At 41.3% G+C, this 25,110-nt stretch overlaps 3 protein-coding genes across 4 annotated transcripts in view; 1 reads left to right on the forward strand and 2 right to left on the reverse strand.

Moving 5' to 3' along the window:
* The first annotated feature begins 22 nt into the window (after positions 1 to 22).
* LOC119729034 (solute carrier family 17 member 9-like) lies at positions 23 to 5,845 on the forward strand. Its single transcript, XM_038201527.1, has 9 exons — positions 23 to 275; positions 1,259 to 1,385; positions 1,506 to 1,725; positions 2,161 to 2,260; positions 2,567 to 2,836; positions 3,368 to 3,464; positions 4,128 to 4,250; positions 4,465 to 4,636; positions 5,016 to 5,845. The coding sequence occupies exons 1-9, from the start codon at positions 175 to 177 to the stop codon at positions 5,183 to 5,185; spliced, it is 1,380 nt and encodes a 459-aa protein (XP_038057455.1). The 5' UTR covers positions 23 to 174; the 3' UTR covers positions 5,186 to 5,845.
* A 1,877-nt stretch (positions 5,846 to 7,722) lies between these two features.
* On the reverse strand, positions 7,723 to 14,143 carry LOC119729035 (COP9 signalosome complex subunit 5). Its single transcript, XM_038201528.1, has 8 exons — positions 13,914 to 14,143; positions 13,157 to 13,265; positions 12,449 to 12,574; positions 12,077 to 12,205; positions 10,898 to 10,963; positions 9,927 to 10,124; positions 8,853 to 8,998; positions 7,723 to 8,154 (listed from the first exon to the last, which is right to left on the reverse strand). Exons 1-8 carry the CDS (start codon positions 14,045 to 14,047, stop codon positions 8,070 to 8,072), a joined length of 993 nt encoding a protein of 330 aa, XP_038057456.1. The 5' UTR covers positions 14,048 to 14,143; the 3' UTR covers positions 7,723 to 8,069.
* Positions 14,144 to 19,677: 5,534 nt separating this feature from the next.
* Positions 19,678 to 25,110, reverse strand: part of LOC119729036 (beta-1,4-galactosyltransferase 6-like) — a 50,114-nt gene continuing 44,681 nt past the window's right edge. For both annotated transcript variants that reach the window (XM_038201530.1, XM_038201529.1), the window contains exons 7-8: positions 24,264 to 24,488; positions 19,678 to 21,527 (exon numbers count right to left, since the gene is read on the reverse strand). In XM_038201530.1, the coding sequence (XP_038057458.1) occupies positions 21,284 to 21,527; positions 24,264 to 24,488 (469 nt within the window). In that variant the 3' untranslated portion in view covers positions 19,678 to 21,283. The remainder of the gene's footprint in view (positions 21,528 to 24,263; positions 24,489 to 25,110) is intronic.

Below are 25,110 nucleotides of genomic sequence, written 5' to 3' on the forward strand. Positions count from 1 at the left end.
ACGTATGTGTTCTCGTAATACGCGTGTACAATGTGCACAGATCAAGACAGTACGTGGCGCTGTAAATTGAAACAGGTCGTTCGAGAGTCACGCCTTCTCGATGGTGTCTATGTGAAGGCCTATTGAGATTCCTTCTTGGGTTTGGGGAAACCCATTGCTTAATTATCTGTGAATATGCAGAAGTCGAAGTCGGCACCTAGCTTACATTCTTCGTCCAAATCAGTCAAGATCCGATTAAAAGCTGACGATGTGCCACATGCAGTTCTGTGGACAAGGTGTGGACTTCGAACTGTCAATCATGTCACACAGCCCAGCTGTTGTTTATGTTTGTGAGCAAAGGCGATTTCAAAGAGAAAGGAAACTTAGGATGTTGCACTGCATGTTTGAGATGACTCTCCATCACTCAGCTCATCCTAAATCCATTTGTCGTGGTTGTCACGCAAGGCTTGTCAGCCATGGCACTTAGTCAGTTTTTATCAATTATGCTCCCTCAAAGGCTCAATTATTCCTCCATCATCTGCCCATGTGATGATGATGATGATGATGTTCAAGGGTGATGCGGGAGATGAGTTTAACTGCTGAGTGCTGGTGATAGTGGTGGTACCAATAGGATGCTGATGATGGTTAATTGGCCAACAATAATGTTGATGCCTGATAACAGTGATTTTTAGTGATGAGGAGTTTGCCAATGGTGATAATTGTGATGATGGTGGTCATGTTGATAGATGGTGATCATTGAGATAATTGTGACAGTGGTGGTGATTGAAGATAACACTGTTGATAACAATGATAGTTGATTCTGGTGTTTATGATTTTGGTGATAATGAAGGTTGTGATGGTAGGTGAAAGACCAAGGAGCTCCTAGGTGTCATTGACCCGGTGATGAAGGCATTGGTGATTTAAATTATGATCAGATGATGATGATTTCAGTGATTGTGATGATTTGTTACTGGTATAGTACTGGTTCAGACTGATCAAAATAAAAATCAAAAGGCTTTGGTGATTTCAATAATGATGATGATGATGATTTCAGTAATTGTGATGATTTGATACTGGGATGGTACTGGTACGGTTCAGACTGATCAAAATAAAAATCAAAAAGCATTGGTGATTTCAGTAATGATGATGACGATTTCAGTGATTGTGATGATTTTGATACTGGGATGGTACTGGTTCAGACTGATCAAAATACAGACTTTAACATTTAATATTAAAAAAATATATCATTTTTTTGTTTTAACTTTTTATTGTTTAATAGACGAGAGAGAATAGAATGGACCATCATGCTCCTAGTCGGTTCCACAATCCTCTTCTCTGCACGGACCATCCTTCCACTCTGCGCAGTCGACATCGCGAAGGAGTTTGGTTGGGATAAAGCTGAAACGGTAAAGAAAGAGCCGAGTTATGGAGTAAACAATCTGGCCTATTAGGCCAAATAATAAAAATACTTTCTTGTCCGGCTTTTTGGAGAAAAAAAATGTCTTGGTTTTATCTTTTCTCGCCAGGGTCTAGTGCTAGCGTGTTTCTTGTGGGGCTACCCCTGCACACAGATCCCAGGCGGTTACCTCAGCGATAAAATCGGCGGCGATTTGGTCCTTTACCGAGCGGCGCTCGTCTGGGGAGTGGTAACGATCGTCACGGCTCACGTGCCTTATCTCTACTCTTCCAAAGCGGCCTCGATTTTTACCATGGCGTTTATTCGGTTCCTGCTGGGCATCACGCAGGGTGAGTGAAGAGTGTTGCTAGGCAACACATCTTGGTTCTATCCCGAGAGTTTCACCAACAGTTCGACCATGCTGCTGGGATAAGTGTGAACTTCACACTTGACTATTGAAGGAGACGGCATTGTGATGACAAACAAAATTTGCTTTAAAAAAAATCAGGGTATACGTAACTGTACTTACCTTTCAGCCGACAAAATTTCAAGAATTTCACTTGGTATAAGATGCTGTTTAATGCAAATCAATGAGAATTTTTAAGTCTTCATTTCTGGAGGAAATTTTTGTTTGGATATGTGGACTCCAAAGTTTTGGACTTGACAATTGTAGACTAGATTTCAACATATGTGCCAAATTATCGTGAAACCAAGCACCCATACAAAGTAGACACACAGTGGAATTTCTGTCAGAACTAATATTAAAAAAGAAATGTTTTTTACAGGCGTTCATTATCCCTCAATGAGCAGCCTAATCAGCAAGAAAGTCAACATGGACAATAAACCTTCCGTCATCTCAGTGATCTTTGCTGCGTCTTCAGCAGGGTAGGTCCTCTCGCCTCCCACAAAACACTTCCTCATGCCCCGCCCCCCGCCCCCAGTCCCTATCCCCCACCCAGCCCCCAGACCCTATCCCCACTCCAGACCCTTCCCCCAGCCCCCAGACCCTTTCCCCCAACTCCAATCTTTTTTTGATATTTTGTGATTTATATCGATTGTCAAAACGTAACTCAATCTATCTCCAAAGTCTCCCAGTGCGACACGTCCAAGATCCTTTGAGGAATCCTTGGTTTCATTTTAATGCCGAAATTCAAATTTCAAAATTGATATTTTGTTTTGGTGAAATTGCAGCACACTTTTCACGGGTGCGGTAGGATCCATCATGCTGCTGTATTTCCATTGGCAGGCCATCTTCTATTTCGTCGGCTTTCTGGGAATCGCGTGGGGACTGTTCGTCCGATGGTACGTCCGGAAACACAGCAAGAGAACGGTCTATGTGTTGCACAACGGACGACATGAAGAAAACGGAATCAAGACGAAAACAGACGAGCGGGAGACGGGAACGATGCAAGGAGGCAGTCACTTCCCGTGGAGGGAACTCATTACTAAGAAACCTTTCTGGTAAGGTTTTAGCATTTCGGTTTTCTTTTTTTAGGGGGGGGGGGCTGGGGGTGGGGGCAGGCTGGGGTCGGGATAAAAGAATACATTTCCTTTCTTTTGAAATAGTTTATAATTCATTTATATTGCTGTATTTATAATGGACATTTCACAGATAACTCAAATTATGAATTTGTAATTTAAAAAAGTAACATTAATTTCAAATTGTCGTTCCGGAGTCGAACGAATACAAAAAGTATTTCAGCCGGCTGAACTTTATGTATTAATTCTTCACTGACTAAAATCTGGTTTTGTTCCAGATCACTGCCTGTTTCAGACGTTGAAATTTTCCCCTACTTTCAATTCAAATCTTAAGAATACATCAGTTTGGCGCAATTGTGGAGCATCGGTCTGAAATGGTTGTTGGCATTACCTGTCCCTACCCTTGAGCACTCGCATCCCCACCCTGGGGCAGTATAACCAGCACAGTAAGAACAGAAAGAGAATTCTACTGAAATGCTTTTTTGGTTCATTCTTCCCTTTACTACCATACAGGGCAGTGTTATGCGGGCATAGCTGCACCAATTTCCTCTTCTTTATTTTGATTTCGTGGACGCCGACTTATTTTACTGAGGTCTTCCCCGGTCAAAAGGTAGGAAGTTCTAGCAATTTCACTTCTTTTAAGCAAGCTTAACATTGATCATGGTTTATCAATCATTTGATGTCTTGTTTTAAAGGGAATGTACATCATTGGCTTTTGCTGTAATTTTCAGAAATGAACTATTCGAGGGGTTAGTATAATAGATCAAATATATTGTTTAACTGACATGTTTGAAGTTTTGTGTTCGAAAATGCTTGAAAAACCAAGAAAAACACAACTGTTTATGTACAATGTAGTCTGGTTCCCTGACTCCACTAAAGATAAAATGGATCAATTATAGATGTCGGAAAATTGTGAGATAAAGGAACCAGTCTAGCTGGCCTGCACCCGTTCATGAACATGTAACCAATAGCAAACACAATTTGGACTGAAAAAAAATTGTAAATTTGGAGCAGTAGTTGAAAAATAGTTAGGTTTTTCCAACGGTGGTCGGCCGACCACCGTTGGAAATGTATACAAAAATACCATTTTCTTGAAAACGACTCGACACCAGGTGCCATAATTTTACAGGATGCTTTAGACTGTCATTTACCAACATCCTAGTAAGGTATTTCGTAAAAACTTGGTAGTTTTATTTTTCGATGTTTGCAAATGTTGTATAATCCCTTTAACAGTGACTTGTTTCAACAATGCATGGGTTTTTTGTTGATTCAGGGCTGGGTCTTTAATGTACTTCCATGGTTAGTCGCTATTCCAGCCTCACTTGGCGCGGGTTTCGTAGCGACTAAACTCCTGGCCATGGGCTGCCCAGTCGCACTGTGCAGAAAAAGTATTCACGTGAGTATTTTCAAAACTACGAACTGAAAATATACATATAAGCATATAATATCATTTTTATTTCCAATGCAAATTTTAATTTGAAACATCATTCACAATGCACTGATTTTACGTCTAGATCTTCAAACAGATTTTCAGCAAATTTGTTGAGTCGGTTGTTTTGAAGTGAAGGATTCCGATGGTTTTTTTTTATCCGAATTTGTTTTTCCCCCAGACGTTATCCTGTATAGGAATGTCCATATCACTAATTGCCGTCTGCTTTGCCAAGGAATACAACACAGCCTTAACTTTAATCATCATTGCCGTGGCCAGTCAATCATTCAGTAACGCAGGGGTGCAGGTCAATATACAAGACATTGCTCCCAAACACGCTGGTGCTGTCTACGGTAAGTGGGAAAACACGGTTTATGCTTCCTTCAAAACAGTCACCATGAAAACTGGCTTCATGAACTACGTATAGATTGCATTTTGTAAGTAAGAGGTGAACATGTGCTTCTATTTTGTCAAACAAAATTTGGAGGATCTGAAACTGACAGCGTTACATCTCTGGATCTGTTGATAAATGCCTTTTTCAATTTATGCAAACAATTCAACTGCATTATTTTTGCAATGCAAGTTCACAAGCGATTGCTTTGGACATATTTTCAAACCTTGTACCTACATTTGTATATGATAATTGTTTCTTTAAATACCAAATGTGTCCGTTTTCAATTTTTTGTAAAAAAATAATCAGAATCATTTATGGATGTTTTCATTTTGCTGCAGGTATTACGAATTGCGGTGGCGCTATAGCGGGTTTTGCTGGCACGTATCTCACAGGGTATATTCTCCATTTATGGTACAGCTGGCCAGCTGTGTTTAGCATGGCAGTCGCAGTCGTACTATTCGGCTGGTCGATGTTTGTAAATTGGGGATCGGCCGTTCCGGTGATTTAACTCAGGGGACTGATGAAATTAATGCTGTAAATTTGTAAATTTACTGAAGTACTATATTTGTGTATTTATTCCCAATTTTTATTTTTAATTTTTTTTTGAATGAGATATTAACAAGTAAGACGCCGAAACCTAAAGAGAAAGGATTGAATACAGTTCGAGATTTTCCCAAATTTTAGGATTGGACTTAAAAGTACCAAAATTGGACATGCAATTTCCAACATCTCATTTATAAATTTAACTCTCGAAAACAATCTTTGTCATGCCGTGGAAATGTTCTTTTAGAATGATGCTTTCTTGCAATCTTAAGATTTGAAGAAACCAAAGGCCTGAATGCATTAACGGTTCCTTATAGTACATATTTTGTTACTGTAATAGGGCTACAAAAAATTGTCTTCCACGTTGTTGGTGTTTTTTTTTAATTGTCAGTACTTATTTATCTCTATAGTGTAATATGTTAGATTGCGGTGAAGGATTTACTTAAATATTGTATATACATCTCAACTTTCGGATTTTACTATATTTTTAAATTTTCAGTAGGTTTCTTTTTTTTTTAAATTCATTTAATGAAGGAATGCTAAAACTATACAACGAACTGTGGCCAGTAGGAATGGCAACAGGTTTTTTTTTTCTATATGAAATAAAAATGCTGCAATACAGTGACATTTGTATTTCATCAAGTGCGTTTATTTTCTGTGAAGTCCAAGTAATAGAACATTGACAGTTTTCTATGCCATGGGAGTTTAACAACTTGATGCCAGGATTTTGTTTTGGCTGAAAAATACCATTATTGAAAAAAAGACAAGATATATCGGCCAAAGTTTAAAATTAAGTCAAACACCACCGACACTGACTCTTGAGTCATTTGTACAATGTACGATACTTCTCACCGCCGTAACTTCATCATATGCAACACTCCGAGACTACGCCACAGAGTGATATTTGCTACAGAAAAGCTCAAGTTCAACACGGTGTGTGCGAAACCAATGGAACAAATGACGTGCATACACGTCTCCCGCTGGAGATTCGGAAGGAGGGGGGGGGGGGGGGGGAGCTTAACGATTTAACCCGTCGCCCACCCCTGTGAATATACATTGCCAGATTGCGTTTACATGTCCTCAAGCGTTAACTCGTTAAAATCTTTTTTTTTTTTGCAAACTTAAATCATTAACGTGATCAACTGATTCAGTAAGTTTATTCAGGCAAATGATTTTCCACGTCACTGAAAAAACAGTGGCAGCACTGACCAAGTTCCCCATTTGGAAACGGAATTCGTATAAAAACTACTTCCAATATTTCACAATATTTCTGCCATAACTGTGGTATCTTGTGAGTGTACAGGGATCAGCGTTTTAAACAACTGAATTATGAGAAAGTCCCTAAATTGACCAAGTTTAGTGCTTTATAACAAACTCTCCAAAATAAGGGAACTAATACCACCAAAACAGAAGCTATTTTGGTGTACAATGTTTTGATTGGTGCAGCTCCTTGCAAAGAGAATAGCTCAGTGAAAATGAGTTGTTTTAAGCAAGAGCTAGGTCACATACAGTAACGTGCATATATTCATTAAAACAATGGAAAGATTACTAAGGGAATAAATGTGTGCTCCGGAGGTTTTTATCACTCTGTTTAATACCACTTAGAGTCTGGGTGCTGATAATTACCCGAGCCGGAGGCGAGGGTAATTATCAGCACCCAGACTCTAAGTGGTCTTAAACAGAGTGATAAATACCGACGGAGCACATATTTATTCCCATTCATAAATACCTTTTCGGTAAGAAAAAATCATAGAATTCGTTCAAAACATCCCGATTTTGTTCAACAAATTCACTTTATGCTTTTTGAAACATCCCTCTTGCAAAATAATGGAGTGTTCAGCTGGCGAGTAAGATGTAAACAACCCTTTTATGGAGATTGACGCGCGCGTATCATGTTCTGCGCGATGTCGCGCAGAACGCACCTGGCGCGTTGCGTTTTGAATTTAGAACTTTAAATTCTGACTCCCTGGTAGTGTTGCGCATGCCTACGTGAGGATAGTGAACGTTCAACCAATGAAACGATAAGAGGCACTGGATTTTTAGGAGTCCACATTTTATTGTGACACTGGAAAAGTGTTTAAGACCAGCTAGCCATGTCTTTATCATCCGTTTAAGACCGGCCACGTGACGGGCTCTCGACCAATAGGAATGCGTAAAATGTCTTAGGTATTTATGAATATGTATTATATGTGAAACACTCCAGTCATAAATGAATAGTAAGATGCTGGCAGATCTGCTTAACTACAAGGCAAAAAAAAAAAATAGTTTTGCTTCCGGTTTCCCTACCTACCCTATTCTGACAGCCCCTACCCTAATTTTTTTATGGGAAAAATGAGGGGAAAAAAACACCCAAAACCATCAATTTCTCCTTTTTACCCTCGACTTCAAGCAGACGCCTCCATATGACCGTACACAAAAAATAATTGGCAAAAAAAAAATGTCCCTAGCTACCTACCCTATTTTCAAATGCCATGTAATCGGAAGCAGAACTATTTTTTTGGGGGCCTAAACTAGGACTGGATTAACCTTGCTAAATACAAGTCAAGAGTTACTTTCAGCAACTGGATTGGCTTATCTGTATGTTGTTTTTATCTGATAAACAACATTTTGATTTACCACAATTACCGCCAGACTTGGTTTACCACAATTCTACCAGTTTACCGCCAGACTTGGTTTACCACATTTCTACCAGTTTAAAAGCTGGTTAACGGTAAGATTCACTGGAAAACCCAGTCAGCAAGGCCTGCATTTATTTAAAAGCCTATTCTTGACAAATACTAGTATTTACAAAATGTAAGTTTAACTTCAAAACTTGGTTTAATCAACTAGTAAACCACACTTAACTGCTGTCAGTGATTGTTAACCTGGTTGAAGAGTCTGTTCTTGATAACTTGTGATGTGAGTCCGTGGATAACCTCTATCGTTGTCTTGCAACTACAGAAAAAATAACGAAAGACAAGAAGTTAAAAATTAACTTTTCCAAGGAAAAGTTTAATTTTTGATAAGAGGGCGGGGTCATGTGGGTAGTATTTTTATTCCTTTGTCCAATCCCCCCTCCTCCAAAAGAAACCAAATAAATTAAAAAAAAGTTCAAAACCAAAAAAATTGACTTTTTCAGAAAAAAGTGAACGCATTTCTTGTTATTAATGATCTTTTAAAACAAATGTTCTACAAATTCTAATGTCGGGCAAGTTTGAAGAATTTTGCACAAATTAACTCAATTCAAAATAGAGGTGTTCTCTTACAAAACTGACAGCATATTTGGGAATACTGTGCTAAGGGGGGGGGGGGGGGTAGCAATGCACACTCGGGTTGCCTTGGGGAGGCAGACGGTACTTAAGACACCTTGCTGCCACCATTTCAGTCATGTTCCCTGTATCCAATAACAGTACTGAATGATACTGGTTTTTGTGCAAACAGGAACCAGACTATTTTTCCTTCCAGCCTCGCTTTGGTTACGTTGATTTGAATGGGAAAAAAATCAAGATGGCCGCAACACGATAATGGTCTATACGTGAAGATCAACCTCCTCTTCCACCTGAAAAAGGACGCACGTGCCTGGCAACTGCTTTATATCACTGCTGCACAGTCGATTGGCATCTGTGCAGCAAGTCTCGGACCTAGATTCCTACCTATCTTTGTTGGCTTTCGCCAGTTTATCCTCCGCTTTCTTCTCATGATCCATGGCAACCATGAAGCTGCCTCTTCCCAGCTGGGCCTCCGCTTGCTCCAGCTTCTCCGATAGATCGCCGACCTGCCCCGTGGTGTAGTCAGAATTCTGAAACACCGAGAAAAGAAGAGAAAAATCCTAAGGCACTCAACATACAGTGTTCTTTACTTTGTTGGTAAAGGGCGTAACCAAATGGTGGATTTTTATCACCCAAAACCTAAACGTCATCGATGCAGTACCCACTGCTATGTCAGATTGTCTCCAGCAAGATGACCCTGGCAAGATTAACTCTAACCCCTGGAGTGATTTACTAGGAACCTTCCTCACTCCTGCAAATTCCAACACCGTATGGTAAACTCTACACCCAAACTGTTGGACTCTGGTAATTGGTGGTATGCCTGCCCCCATGTAAAGCATAATCAGTTTACTAGTGCAGTCCTCACTCCAACAGATTCCAATAAATCCTGGTGTTGGAGTTTGACAGGATGGGGATTGTTAGGGCTAATTATCAAATGTGGCGAGTTTGAGTCCCACCTGAGTAAAGTTTCTGAATTTTTTTCTCACAATCTCCAAGACGACACTGGGCATTTTGTTTACATTACATTGGTAAGACTAAGAGGCAAAACCCATATTAATTGACATCAACACTGATACATATTTGTACGAACCTGCGATGGTATTTTTGGCCCGTGTGACAGGCGGTACACAAGCAAAAAGGTTAATTCACAATTTTTTTAAATCAAGGTGTCCAAATTTGCTGTCCGTTATGAAAATGGGTTTAAATTCATTCCCTTACATGAAAAGAATTAGAACATCTGCGGAGTCAAAATTGGGACATAGACCTTGCTTTGACTTCAACTGTATTCAAAACAAAGACTGCATAATAAAAATTGCACATTTATCAGCAGTTGCCAGATTTTTTTAAATTGAAAAAAGTTGCGGCAGATACCGACGGGCATTTTTTTAAAGTAAATATTGCTATTTCTTTGAAGGTTTGGTATAGCAAGCTTTAAGCAAGGGAAGTTTTGGGACTTACTGTGATGAGACTGGATGAACTGAGAGTGTTGACCCAGTATTTATTCCACAGCGAATCCAGGAGTTTGCGATCCAGCGCCGACTTGAAGTAGGAGACATCCAGCGAGTAATACTGCTTGCAGTGAACTCCAAAGTCTTCTATCTTATTGAGGGGGATGGTCTGATACTCTGAGGGCCCCTCGTCTGGTGGTTTGTATCCCTGGTGGGGATTGGGGGGGGGGTAAGAGATGAAATATTAATTAGGCAGCTCTTACGGGGGAAAAGTCTAAATCAGCAGTGGCAGAAGCCGTCCAAACAATGCACATCCTATAGACAGTGTGGACCTCTCTTTTCCGTGGCAACTAGCATTGCTTAGGCAGCTCATTGCTCAGATTCAGCCCAACTGAGCAAAAGATGATTTTTACCTTCCGTTTTGTGACAGATAAAATTCACATGGTGTTACCGCAAACGTTCCCTACTTTGTTCATGTCTACCATGTAAACCTGCAAGTCTCATTTACCTTTTGTTTTGAAATCATGAACGCTCAGTCATCTATGACTGCAGGCGTGCAAGTATCAAAGTTAAGAATGGAAAGCTAATATGCCACCCTTTAATCCTAACCCTCTAGGGTATTTTGGCTAGAAACGCAGCAACATGCAACATTTCTAAGTGACAAGCCTGCCAAGTGTAGCAAGATCCATCAGGTCAAAAGTCTCAAGGCCAAACTGCTTCAGAGTCTGTGGTCACCGAATGCAGCAGGATACAACTGTGGAATTGTTCAATGGGATTAGCTCTCATTGTCTCAGAACTGGCTGTTAATGTACTTGTTTCGATAGCTGAATGCATCAAAGTGCACCAGACATTTCCACCTGATGCACTGTGCTGTGTCTGGCAGGGTTAGGGTTAAGATGTGACCACACTGAGTGTTCAAGTCCATAATTTTCACTTTCTCACCCTTTTTTTGACACACCCTGTTCGTCTACATGTACATACCTTTGGATAGGTTCTGAAGGCGCCCAGGTTGACTTTGCCAGCTGATATTGTCCTTACTGGGTCAATCTGCAAAGAGCAGAGGTTCAAAGTGACTTTTTTAGGGCTCGTCTCGATTCACATCCACAACGAGTTCCGGACAAGTTCCAGACATTGTATCGGGTATAAACTGTAGGATTCTCAACAACTTCCCGGCAATCTTCCCGCAATGAAGTTATCACAGTATTGGGAAGTCAAGCAGTTGCTGATGAAAATCTCCCCGGAACATGTCCGGGACAAATGCAGAGCTTCTTCCGGACAAAGTGAACGATTCTACCCGCAACTTGTCCAGAACTCGTCCCGGCTACGAATTGAGGCAGGCCCTTAATATGTTAAGTGAATGACTTAAGAAGAAATATTTGCCAACATGAAACTATTGCAAATTTTTTTGTGAATATGAATATAACAATTTCTCGGCCAAGATATTTTGGAACTATCGCTTGCCAAATGCAGCAAGCCTTAAAGGGAAAATACAACATTTGCAAACATCAAAAAATAAAACTACCAAATCATTTTGAAATACCTTGCTGGACTGTTAGTGAATGACAGTGTAAAGCATCCTGTAAAATCATGGCACCTGGTATACTGTCATTTTCAAGAAAAGTGGTATTTTTGTATCAATTTCCAACGCTGATCGGCCGATCAGCGTTGGAAAAAACTGGCTTTTTTTCAAATACTGGCCCCAGTTGACCATCGCACTTGTTTGCAATCGATTACACATCTATGAACGGATACAAGCCAGCTAGACTGGTTCCCTGACCTTACAATTCCCCAATATATGTAAACTGCTCTGTTTCTTCTTATATGAACCCAAAACCTCAAAAAAGTCAGTGTAACTATATTTGCTATATATTTCCAGCCCCCCAATTCCATCCATTTCTGAAAATTACAGCAAAAGCAAATGATGTATATTCCCTTTAAGCAATTAATGAAGAAAAATGGGGAATGGCTTCGGCTGCTTCCATAGGCCCATGTGTTATTGCAAGCCGTAGCAAGACAATTCGCCTACGGCTACGGCTGGACATTACACACGCGGCTATGGAAGAGGCTGCAGCCGCTAGCCATAGCCACGTGTGTTATTTCTAGCCGTAGCCAAATAATTCTGACGTGGCCTTAGTATAGAAACAAACATGGCCGCCTCACCACAATGGCAACAAACGGCTCCTGGAACTGCTGGTTCAACATCTGGGTCCCGACGTCGATACCTGATAACCAACACCCGTAGCCGGGATGACTGTGGTACCAGCCTATTGCATTCTCCAGACGACCAACCTAAACAAGAGCAATCAAAAGCAATTAAAAGGACCAAAATCCAATGGTTGTTTTCCCACAGCATCAACCAACGGTGTAAGGGCTTTGAATCTTCTGACTCTCAACAAGTTAGCTGATTGGTCGAACATGACTTACTTGTAGTCCATCACTTTGCAGATTACCTTTGTGGTTCTCAGTTCTCAACCACTTTTCGAGTATATTTGCTAAGCTAATTTGCTAACTAGTTCCTTGATACTTGCTAACCTGCTTAGCGTTCTCAATATACGCTGCCATGTACTCGTAAGCTGCTGCCTGGGCATTGACCCTCGTCTCGGTGCCTTCCACTGGCAGGGCAAAGCAGTCCATTACTATCATGGTCTCACCGTCAACCTGCAAAATGACGAAACAGAGAGGATATGCTTGTGAGTGGGGCGAGGGTTCAGTGGGATGGAGAGGGTTGGGTTGGGTTGGGTGGGGGTAGGTTGGGTTGGGTTGGGTTGGAGATGGGATGGGAGGGACGGGTGGGGGTTGGGGTGGGAGGGACGGGTGGGAGATGGGTGGGGGTTGGGTGGGGGTTGGGGGGGTTGGGTGGGGGTTGGACTAGTGGAGGTTGGTGGGAGGGACAAGGTGGGGGTACGGGTGTGAGGGGCGGGTGGGGGTTGGGGTGGGAGGGATGAGTGGGGGTTGGGGTGGGTTGGGTTGGGTGGGGGTTGGGGTGGGGGTACGGGTGTGAGGGGCGGGTGGGGGTTGGGGTTGGAGGGACGAGCGGGGGTTGGGGTGGGTTGGGTTGGGTGGGGGTACGGGTGTGAGGGGCGGGTGGGGGTTGGGGTTGGAGGGACGAGCGGGGGTTGGGGTGGGTTGGGTTGGGTGTTGGGGTGGGAACGTGTGGGGGTTGGGGTGGTAGGGACGGGGAAAAGTAGATGGGGATTGCGAAAGGTTGGTTATGAATGAATGAAGTTATAGTCGACTGACCTTTCCGATGAGCAAGCCCATGACCTCCAGATTGCCCCCTGACCTCGCATGCATCACCATCTTCAGAAGTGCCAAGGCTGAAATCTTGATGTATTTGAAATAATGGTTGCTGATGGAATAAAATATGCAATTGTGTTTAAATTTAGAACAAATCCTAGTTAATTAAAAAGTTACAATCTCACAGAGCCTAGAACAGAAGGAATGAAATATCCTGGCTTTAGGAGTAATAGCATATTCCTTCCTCCATGGTAGTAGTAGTAACATTTATTTCAAATTCAATGATGTCATTCATTAAAATTATGCACTTTTTACTTTTACTGATACTAGTAGTACTTTAGTAGTAGTGTTTTTTTCTTCATGACAATATTATTCTCTAATAGGCCCTAAGTAATAGTAATTATATATATATATATATACACCTCTTAATTGTACCCCCCCCCCTCCCCAACCATCCTGGGCCCGGCAGGGGACCCACCCAAGATGTGGGGATTATCAATTTAATTGACCAAATCCCCACCTTGGCCGGGGCGCCTTGGCCTCGGGCAAAATTAAACAGACATCAGGCATTATCGGGTGAGGTGCCCTAAAAACATGACTAAACTGGTTGCATGGCAAAAATGTTTGTGAATGCGAGTGACCAAAATATAATACACAAGTTGAAATGTCTGCAGGAAAAAAATGTTGATGAAAACGGACACCATGCATTGACATTGTGTCTATGGACTATCACTATGCTTTCATGAAAGTTGAAACTTACTCTTTCGTCCACGGTTTAGCTGACAGAATTTCCTGCTGTTGCTTTTTGTCAAATTTGTAGATTTCATCCACGCTCTGAATAGTTTCAATACTATTAGAAATTTCCCACGTCTTCTGCGCCATTCCACTATCCATTTTGATTACTTAAAAAATCACAAAATACAACAAAAATTTGGACTCCGTGCTCTGTGTGTGAGTGCAAAACAAAAATCACATCCAATAAATAGCGCCCTCTATTGATACGCCCGCTCGCTATTGATAATTGAATGGCGCCCTCTATTGACTGCTAGGAATTATCATCAAACTTGATTCAATAGAGGGCGCTGTTTGCTTTATCAATAGAGGGCGCTAAATACCTAACTAAATAAAGGGCTTTTTAAAATTCTTGATTTCTCTCCTTTTTACAAGAAAAAAGATTGGAGTACTTTTGCCTATTTGGTTTATATCTTTCAAGCTTAAAAATATTGATAGTTTAGACAAACTTACATTGCTTTCTTATGGTCAACATGCTTTCGAGTCTGATGTGGGGGATCGGGAGGGGGCGATGGAGGGGGCGGGGCGGGGGCGGGGGCGGGGGAGGGGGAGGGGGGGATATTACATGCTGACCAAACAGCAAGCTTGCTGGGGACCACCAAGTAAATAGCTGTGGGCAGGGACAAGTGGGGTAAGGGCAAAACAAACATCTCGGCACTCCAAGTCTGAACTTAAATTCACGATGCCAAAATGAAACTCCCTTAAAATATCCTCCGACAAAATGGAAAAACAAAATAGACATTTCCTCATTGTATTCATCCATTTATGCAAATTAGCAATTTATTCAATATATATATACTTAAGCATTATCGGGAATTCAGTGTCCCTCAGGGATAATGTACAATGCAATAGTAAGGACTATCTAAACAACTCTACAACTACGTACATTATCGGATAAAAAAAATGGTTAACAGCTTTGCGAATAGCTCCTGGTTTGCTATGCAGAAATTGGAGGTCAATCAATCCAGAAAGAGGCTGGTTTAATGGTTTAGCAGTATTACGCACCCATGTTAGGAATATACACGTTCAATATTTGTCCTGTTAAATGTTGATTGAATAACAAAATAATGATTTTGTTTTCTTTTAACTAACCGTTGGCGTCAATTGACAAAATCATATTTTGCAAATCTCCCCAAAAAGAAATTACAACCCTCTGTATTGGTTGCCCTCTTTTTTTCAAGATATATTCCACTCTGTTTCATCTGATTTCAACTGCAAATGTTAACACATAAAAAGAAAATTACAGAAAATAAAAATTGCACCAAAACTGATACAAACTCGGAGCTTCAACATACTGTTCTGGGCAAGGGGTCAGCACGTCAAGAAGTACATCATATCCGGAACCAGGTGGTCACATGACACCCGTCACATGATGAAGAGTGTCACATGACTCGTGGTCATGGTCAGTACATTCAGTGCGTTAACCCAAGCAAAGACAATCATGTATCACATAATTATAACCAAAAAAATAATATTCTATATTAGTGTTCCATTTGTTAATTTAAAAATACAAACGATACCACATTGCGCTGCTTTTTTCATTTACATTTTGTCAAACTGGATGGAAACGACTGAACACAAAGAAAGTGTGGTTTGAAAAGATTGAATATGTAAAATCCCTGGTGTCAATCACCTTCTATGTATATAAGATATTGTGCATGAATCTTCAGATGGGAAGAACTGAAATTATTTCTCAGTGAATAACATAGCCATGCACACAGTCTGGGGGGGGTCCTTTATTTGGAATCTGAACTGAATCCGCAGTTTCAGAAATGGCCAAGAATACACTTTCGAAGCACGGTACATGCTATTAGCTGCGGCTCTCAACATTGGCTACTGACACACATCATGCTAAGAACTATCCATACTAGCCGAACGACTGGACATTGGTTTTTTGTGAATACGAATACATTATTGTGCAGAGAGAAGTCAAAAGGACACAAAATTTGGAGAATAATGAAAAGATAGACAACTGCATATAATGGAACTTTTAAACCTTTCTTCAACTATAGTAGTTATAATGTATGTTGTCAAAAGGCAGTTGTGAAGTCCGGGAAAGGAGTTATGAGTTACGGTCTTTTGTCAAGCGTTCTAGCCCAGTTTGAATAAATTGCAAAATAAGGTGTCTTTTTCCTCCCGAGAAAAAGAATTTCAAAACCATCGATTGAAACTTGACTCAGGCATCCACATCTACACATTTCACAGCCCAAGACTGACACAATTTGCTGGCTTTTTCAACAATAGCAATTACTGTACACACAATCTATTGCAAGGTCAAATTCCTGACAACACTTTTAAAGTTTCATAGAAAAACAAAACACATAAAAAAAAAAACAGGATTTTTTTTTTACACTTATCTTTCTTTTCTTTTGCAATTAGCCATGTACAACATTTTATACAATCTTTTCAAGGATTCGTTATGTTAATCAGGCAAGTTTGACTTATCTCAAGACACATGATGACAAAACATATGGTATTTTTTTTTTCTTCCTAATTTTAATGTGAAGACCATTTCAGTTCAATCTGTGAATGTTAATGCCCAAACATTATAAAATACATCGACATCACAATTCAAAACTCCATTTCTGTCACTTGGTGCAATCTTATCGGTTGTAAACAAATGTCCCTTTCACCCGATGATCATGTTACCCCCCCCCCCTTTGACATATAAGCTCCGCCCAATCCACAGACTGAATGGTCTTCACATAAACACTACAGTAAAAAAAAAGCCAAGATCCAAAGACGAGATCTTGAGTTTAATGTCCACACATATTTTAAAAAGGACTACCGGTAATCAACAATAACGTCACAAAACATGTTTTTAACAAGGGGTTATCTTCCCTCGCTTTCTTAGATTCAATTTTTTTTTTTGGCATGGAAACACAATGCATAATATACACGCCCGGAAGTACAAAATCTCACTAAATGTTAAACATAGGAATCAAATTCACTGTTGACTATATCCAAGTTAAAAAAAAAACAAGAACAACCAAAAAGAAAGAAGAACAACCAAAAAGAAATGGATAAGAACACATGCCTAACTACTTTTCCTATTAAATATAATGGTTTAAAGTATCCCACTTTCAGCCCGTTCTTTAACAACTCGCAGCCTTTAAAAAACTCTGAATACTGAAGAACCGAGAAATTAAAATGCTGGATATAAAAAAGCATTTAAAAGGCATTCTACAATCCACCTGTGACTCGCGCATGCCTGCCTACTTCCTTAAGAAAACTGTGGCTTTGAGGGTAATGGCGTCGCACATCTGACTGCGCACTGAAACATCTTTTGGCGGTTGAGTTTTGCAAAGCACACATTACTTTGCTTAACAACAAAGTAACTTTGGATGCTTGGAAGTGATTTCTAAAGCCCCATACGAATCCAGCCCAACTTCAAAGAATGGAACGATCTATTATAGCCCCGCGCAAAGCGCATGCTGGAAACAACACTCTGCCATGCCACAATGAAGTTCAGGAGATGCGAGGGTCATACAAAGGTGCGCACAGATACTCTTGTTTTACTATACTCTCGAGGACAATGCTTTGTGTTTCCCTTTGTCCCTGTAATATAACACTCTCCCATAGACTAAGCACACAATCTTACTACAGAGGACCGTTTCCAACTAAAGACCCAACGCCCGAAGGCTCAAAGGATCTGTTGTTCTCCTTTTGTGTGTCTGTCCTTGGGGGTTATGTAGAACACGTACATGTCGGATTTCTCCGCATGCATGTCAGAAATCAATCACCATTACCATTGGTCAATGGGGCTCAATGGATCGGCCTTGTGGTGGGTGAGTAATGAACACCAGTGACAGAGTACCAGGCAATGGAAAGCAACCAAACCCAGCGTCCCATTTCGTGGTGCTGCGGAGTAGAAAATTATCACTAAGCGAATTTATTCCCCAAGCCAAAAATCAAACGAGAACCGGTCACAAGTAATGTATATGGTATGTGCTAAACATCTCATGTGGAAACTGGGGCACTTACTGCGTGCTGGGGCGCGTACTGTGTGCCGTGGCGCAGAACACAGCGGTGCTTTACCGGCGGTTTAAAACTCTCGACCAATAGGATTGGGTAAACTGTCTCATGTATTTATGAATACTGATTGAGCTTCGTGTGGTGGAGATGTCTCACATTGTATGGCAATCAATCAATTAATCAATTAACTTTTCAATAGGGCCACAAAGAGCCGGAAAGCTAGAGCCATGTTCTTAAGATCATCATGAATACCCCTGACCAGGTGTCCCTGTGTGCAACAAGAGATAAAGACTTGCATTGTTTAAAATCTTTGGTAAAAACGTTCAGAGTTGTTGCAGGAAAATCATTGGTGGCAATCGTGTTATTATTTTCTACTATTTCCCTATAATTTTCCTAAAATCAGAGATTCCTTGCGCTTTACTTCTAATTTCTCAATTTGTGCAGTTCTACTAACTTTTGTCTTGCTATTTATCAAGATCTTCACAAAAAGTTAGATTTTAACACATCACAATAATGCCCATAGGCGTCATACCAATGGCCGCTGCTCTCGGCAGAGGTCAAAGGTCAGCTTTGGGGTTAAAGTTCATAAAGTGTACTCTGGATCAATACAAAATACTGAGTTTAATAATAAACAAAATTAATTTTTCGATAAAGCATCTCCATCAATGGGGTACTAGTAAAGACCTTTTGTTACAACACTTTGGCTCTTATCAACACAAAAAGCCATCTTGGTCTGGTTCCAAGCAGCATTGACAATGTTATACCAGTGAATCCAATAAACACACACACATGCTCATGTCACCAGTCTGTGCCAACAAGCCTCACCCGGTCCCTGTCCTTTAAACATTTGGCTATGACTTCGGCTCACAGTCCACAAGAGCCTTAAATGAAACGACCCTACGGCTACGGCTTCTAAAATGACAAAGAGGCCCGTACCAAGCCACAGTCTCCACGAGTCGGAGCCTCAAATCACAAAGCCAGAGCCAAAGTTTTGGCCGTAGTTTGAAAAAAATCAAGCTCTTTGACTTACATGGCAGCATGTACAATCCAAAAACTGATGAAAACTGTTATTTGTACTGTTAGTAACTGTAAGTGGTCCAATCGAAAAAATTTCCATAACGAGATACTTCCGTCTTGTCAAGTTTTTTGGGGAGAGAGGTCAATGGATGCCCTCCTCTTGACTACACAATTAAAGGATTTACCCGAATTTCATTTTTTTTTTTTTTTTCTTTTTTAAGTACAGCGGTTTATAACATTTAGTACTTGCTGCCCCCCCAAAAAAAATTAAGCAAGGCTCCCATTATACAGGGCGAGTAAAAAAAAAAAAAAACCCAAATGTTGGGACCATTGTTTTGGGGAAGTTATGCATGTAGCATTTTCAAAATGAAGGATATGAAAGCCCAATTCTTAAGCTTTCTTTTACTACAAGAATCAATCAAATCACTCATGTACTTTCCAAGTTTACAGAATTTTAAACACAACCACCGTTTTAAAGTTCTGTCCACGGATCACAAAAAAAAATCAGTTTTCGTTTTGCTGGAAGAGCGCACACCTTTTTTTGTGATCCGTGGACAGAACCTTAAAACGGTGGTTGTATTTAAAGTTCCGTAACTTGAAAAGTAGATGAGTGATTTGAATGATTTTTGTGCTAAACGAAAGCTGATAAATTGAGCTTTCATATCCTAGATTTTGAAAGTGCTACATGCAGAACTTCAATAAAACAGTAGTCCCGACATTTGGGTTTCTTTTTTTTTTTTACTCACCCTGTACATGTATATAAGCAGACAAGGAAATGATGGCTGCATTTAAGACTTGTATTTACGCCACCAGCTTCTAGCAAAAGCGTCATATGTACTGAATAACCACAAATTCTGAGTAAATCATCACAGTAGATGATCGTGAAGGCAGGACTTGAATACTGCTCACTATTGACACCCGGTTTGCCTTGAATCGTCTGCACAGATTCGCCAAAAAATTCACAAAACATGAAATATATAAACAGTGTCATCGGTTCACCAGCTCGGACAACCTGGCCTTTCCCTACTGATTATATCATCCGAAATCTCGGTGTTTTTTTATAGTACGGCGAGAGTTCGGGGCATTTCGGTAGTAAATCTTAAGACGGAATTCAGAAACCATGTGGCAGCCTTTTTTTTGTTTTGGTCTCAGTCGCGGCAGCCGTAAATCAACAAATTTACACGTGTTCGGAAATGATGCTGGAGAAAAATATTTACCAAGTCGCTCCAAACTTTTACTTGTGATTACATGTATATATGTACAAGACAAAGATGCCATAGTCCTTTTTTTATGCACTTTTACGAAGAGGAGATTTTATTCCTCCAAATTCCAGGATTAGTTCCCCTCTGAGCCATTACGGCTTATTTCCAATTTCCAGATCAAAAATTTTGGAAGAAATGATTAGAACAATTTCATTGTTTGCTTAAGTTTGATTGATATCTTCAAGACAGTGTTCACAAGTGCTGGGGACTTTCGTACCACCAAGTCGGTGTTGAAATCAATTTTGATTTTCAGTATTTTAAATGCCGTGTTGAAGTCAGGCGTTTTGCCGTTGCCAAATTTACTGCCATATATGCAGCAGTTTTTGGGTCCCTCTTTATCAAAACGTTAAACTACATCACCAGTGTTTACACGTACATAAAAATTCATGGACTATTACTGTACAAGCCTTAAAATATGGTTACCACAAATTATCCTTGCAAATTTTGCTGTCTTTGGTGGAGTGATGCTTGATGAGATGCTTGATCGACGAAATGACGCGAATGGACACAGACGTTGCGAGAAGCTGATCTCGAGTTGGATCCACTCACATGACGATACAAGGTCGGGGGGAGGTGGAGTGGGGTGTGGGGGGGGGGAGAGACATGATCGACGCCACCGTGGATCAAACTGTACAGCTGGGCATTATGGGTAAGGACTCGGTATGAAGATGTGCTCAGATGAGTGACAGGTCTCGGGCTAAGTAGTAAATATTGTATTTATGCTGCCTCAGGGATGCAAGGGGTGGTCCCGAAATTTGGCCGGCATTTTGTTCTGGCGGTCCTGTTAAAAACGCACTCCACGTTTTGCTGGAACAGAGGCCACTCCAACCACTTCGAGGGAGTTGGGGGAGGGGTCACCGAAGGGCCACCGCTGGAACGATGAGAAGTCACTTTAAAAACGTTAAAGACATCATCAGCACCACATTGGAAACATCGTCCACGACGCCAATTATTATATTCCTCCGCGTCGTGTCGGCAATGGACTCAAAAACATCTACTGCCGTTTTACGCTCACTGCCAAAACATGTACACAGACGAGTTTTAAGATGACGCGCCCGAGAGATTATAACTCCCAGAAAAACGTTTACGCCTTCTTGAAGACGTGCCTAAAGCCCAGGAACGTGTTGAAGAAGAAGTCCAAGGAGCCGATGGTGTTGGACAGGGCGTTATTCTTACATGACGTCCATGTGGAGTTCCAGGCCAGAGGCCTTATGTCAACGGAGACGTTGACGTAGAGTGGTTCTAAGGTTACCCTGGGCACGGGGTACCATATATTATACAGTCCATCGCTGTCCACACGCTCACGGCCATGCCTTAGTAGACAATGCCTGCAAGGAAGAATAATAATAATAATAATAATAATAACTCTTTTTGCTGCAATAGGGCGACTTTCCCATAGACTTGTGCACAAAATTTTTCCAACCTAAATGTACCCTAACCCAATACTCCCTTGTCCTTTTTCCACGAATTTCGGTATTTTTACTAATTAGACCACGAGCAACAAATATAATCTAATTGCGAAAATTTTGCCTCTAAAGGGGGGCTGCGCCATTACGGAGACAGTTGTGTGTCTCCCTAAAAGCCGGTGTCTCCCTATTATTGAAGAAATTACAATAACATGTCTCCCTAATAGTACATTTAGTAATATAACTCTTTTTGCTACAATAGGGCGACTTTTCCATAGACTTGTGCACAAACCTAAACTGTCGCCTAACCCAAGTTCACCTTATCCTTTTCCACGAAATTCCGTATTTTTACTCATTGGACCATGAGGAATCGATCTAGATGATTTGCGACAGCAAAATTCCTTGTCTTAAGGGTCGTTTTCACAAAAGGGCAACAGTTATATGTCGCCTTAATAAGGTCTGTCGCCCTATTGTGGACGGAGTTAGCAAAATCTGTCACCCTATTACAGCATTTAGTAAAATAAACCGTTCTTATATAGCGCATAATACATTAAGTCTCTATGCGCTTGTGCAAGTGAACAGGTGACTTTTAACAAGTTGTTTGAGTTGATCCAAGGAGGGACAGGTTTTGATAGGGTTAGGGAGATCATTCCATAGCTTGGGAGCCGTGAATTGAAAGGCACGTTGACCGTATGATTTGGCGGTAACTGGATAAGGAGTGAGAAGATCTTTGGAACTAGAGCGGAGGGTTCTTGGTGGTTGATATTTGTTGATTAATTCTTGGAGGTAAATTGGGGCTAATCCATGTTATGCATTTGTAAATCAGAACCAGTAATTTGAAAGTTATCTGGGATTTAACTGGTAACCAATGCAGCTCATGTAGAACTGATGAAATGGGTTCATGCAAGCGTTTTTGGTGACAAGCCTAGCGGCAGAGTTCAGGAAAGATGACAAACAAATGTGGAATCAACATCAGAGTCTTCACAAAGTCTTTACAAGTTTCATGTAGTGTGGAGTTTCTGCTTGGCCTTTAAGATTTACACAAGTGTGGTTCAGTTTCTTGAGAGGCATCACACAGTCAGATCTAAAGATATATATTTTTGTTTTCAGGATACGATGACTCTAGAAAGGGGTAACGAACAAGTGACAAAATTTTTAAAAGACAATTTGCTGGATGTTTTTTTTTTTTTTTACATTTTCTGTCAATCATGGCCAAGTTCGGGCAAGGACCATTAGTCGACTAGTGGTTGATTTGTGACGTACCTTACGCCTGCGCACTAATAGCAAAGTGCGAACGTCTCTAGTCGAACGCTGGTCAAAATGTCATTGCAAAACGTCTGGATCCTGGCTCCCTGCTGTATATGAACGCGTGCGGCTATGGTTGCCAGCGAAGCAACCAACCCCAGTAGGTTGGTTCCAAATAGTCGACTAGCGTAGTTAACCATCGTCGACTAGACAGAGTTCGGGCAAGCGTTAGTCGACCAATGGTTAACTATAGTCCTTGCGCGAACTTGCCCCAAGATGTCTGTCAGTTTGAATTTGTGCATTCAAATGAACTTTGACTGCATTCAAATGAACTTTGACTACCTTTTGTCATTGTTCACCCCCTGTTTTTTGTGACTACAATTCTGGCATCTTGTACACTAATGCAGTTTTTATAAACATGTTTCAACTTTTCTATTCTAAATATTTCAGACAATCTTGGGGATTTTTTTTTTTGGGGGGGGGGGTCCTTCACATATACCTGGGCAAACCTTCACATAGTTTTGCCACGAGAAGCCCAGCCAAAAAACACACTGTTCACAAATGGGAGATAATGGATCACAGAGCAATGAATGGCACACAACCTTGCGCTTCAACGCCGGCCATATTACAATCAGACTGCTTGTTGTCTTGGCGTAGGGAGGGAACGGGTAACAGGAGACAGATGAACGGGGAATGGCTCGAGGACAAGGTGAAGAATGGGAACAGGAAGGCACGCATCGATTGGAACGCAAGCCTCGCGTTTTGGAAGGGAGAGAAGGGAAAATGGGGGGGGGGGGGGCAAAGGATGGGGAAAGGAATGAAGACAAGTTGATATATGTGACCAAGAACACAGACCATCAATTGACCTATCGCCGTTTGCGAACTTAGACACGCCCTTTAGACAACCCTATGGAGTTTGTGTACACTAAGTTTTGTTTGTCTCAGTTTTTGCGCGCTCCACGTCCACTTGTATATCATGCAATTGGACAATATTCCACAAGCTGCGTTGACGCGATTCTACCGCGATAGGTCAGTTGAAATGCAAGCCTCGCGTTTTGGAAGGGATGAAAGGAATGGGGGGGGGTGGAAGTGGGAGGGGGGAGGATGGGGAAAGGAAAAGGGGTAAAGACAAGATGATGAATGAGACCAAGAAAACAGACCATCAATTGAAACGTAAGACTCGCGTTTTGGAAGAGATAAAGGGAAAGTGGGGGGGGGGGAGGGGGGTAGGGGGAGGGAGGGGATGGGGGGGGGTGGAAGTGGAGAGGGGGGAAGGGGAGAAAGGGAAAGGGGTGAAGACAAGTTGAAGACAAGTTGATGAATGTGACCAGGAAGTCAGACCACCAACAGGAAGGCAGACCATCGACAGAAATGCAACACCTTGCTTTCTTCTATCACTGTCCGTAAACTCACCTAACTTTATTACTATCGGACTGCTTGTGGTCTCGGCGTATGGTGTCGTAGTAGCCCACCTCCCCCTCCGGCCGGGTCCGGTTGTAGCCGTGGAGAAGGATGCGGCTATAGATGGCGTCGTCCTCCACGCCCCAGCCCCAGTAGACGTTGGGGAAACCGTTGATCACTTCCATCTGCTTGCGCGTCACCCCAAAGACTTGGCCGAAAATGTCCGGGTACAGAATTCTGAAAATGTAAACCAGACATTGTTTTTTTTTGAGAAATAATGAGATAGATTTTTGGGGGCTAATCGTCCTTACTCGCAGCAGAAGCTGAATTGCGAAGGGCGCAGCTACAAGGTGGTCGAGAGGAAGGCATGTAAAGGTGCCTTAGACAACCCACATACGACCCATGTCTTACAACTGGGCACAACCAGTGTTGATTTTTGCGGAGGAAGGAAAACTGGAGAAATCAGAGAGAAACCCTCGTGGCATAGGAGAGCATCAACAAACCGCTCTACTCACTTATGACCCGAGCCAAGAGTTGTAACCAGGTCACAGTGGTGAGAGGCACGCACTTTACGCACTGCACCACCGATGCCACACTTCATTTTTTGAGATCTACTAAGCAAGATACTGATGCGCATTTACATGCACATTTCTGACTATACATTTGACTTCTGACAATTCCACGATTTGGGTTTTGTTTATTTATGAAGAAGTTTCAAGCACGTGAATATTAATAATTTAAATTATTAAAGAATCAAAGGTTTCTTAATAGGCAGGGGAGATTTTCGTGACGCATTTCTTCTGCAATTTCCCCAGCATTATGGAGGGAAGTCTATATCTGTACACAATTCGGTGTTTCT

This window comes from Patiria miniata, unplaced genomic scaffold (genome assembly GCF_015706575.1).
Source record: "Patiria miniata isolate m_02_andy unplaced genomic scaffold, ASM1570657v1 HiC_scaffold_20, whole genome shotgun sequence".
NCBI lineage: Eukaryota > Metazoa > Echinodermata > Asteroidea > Valvatida > Asterinidae > Patiria > Patiria miniata.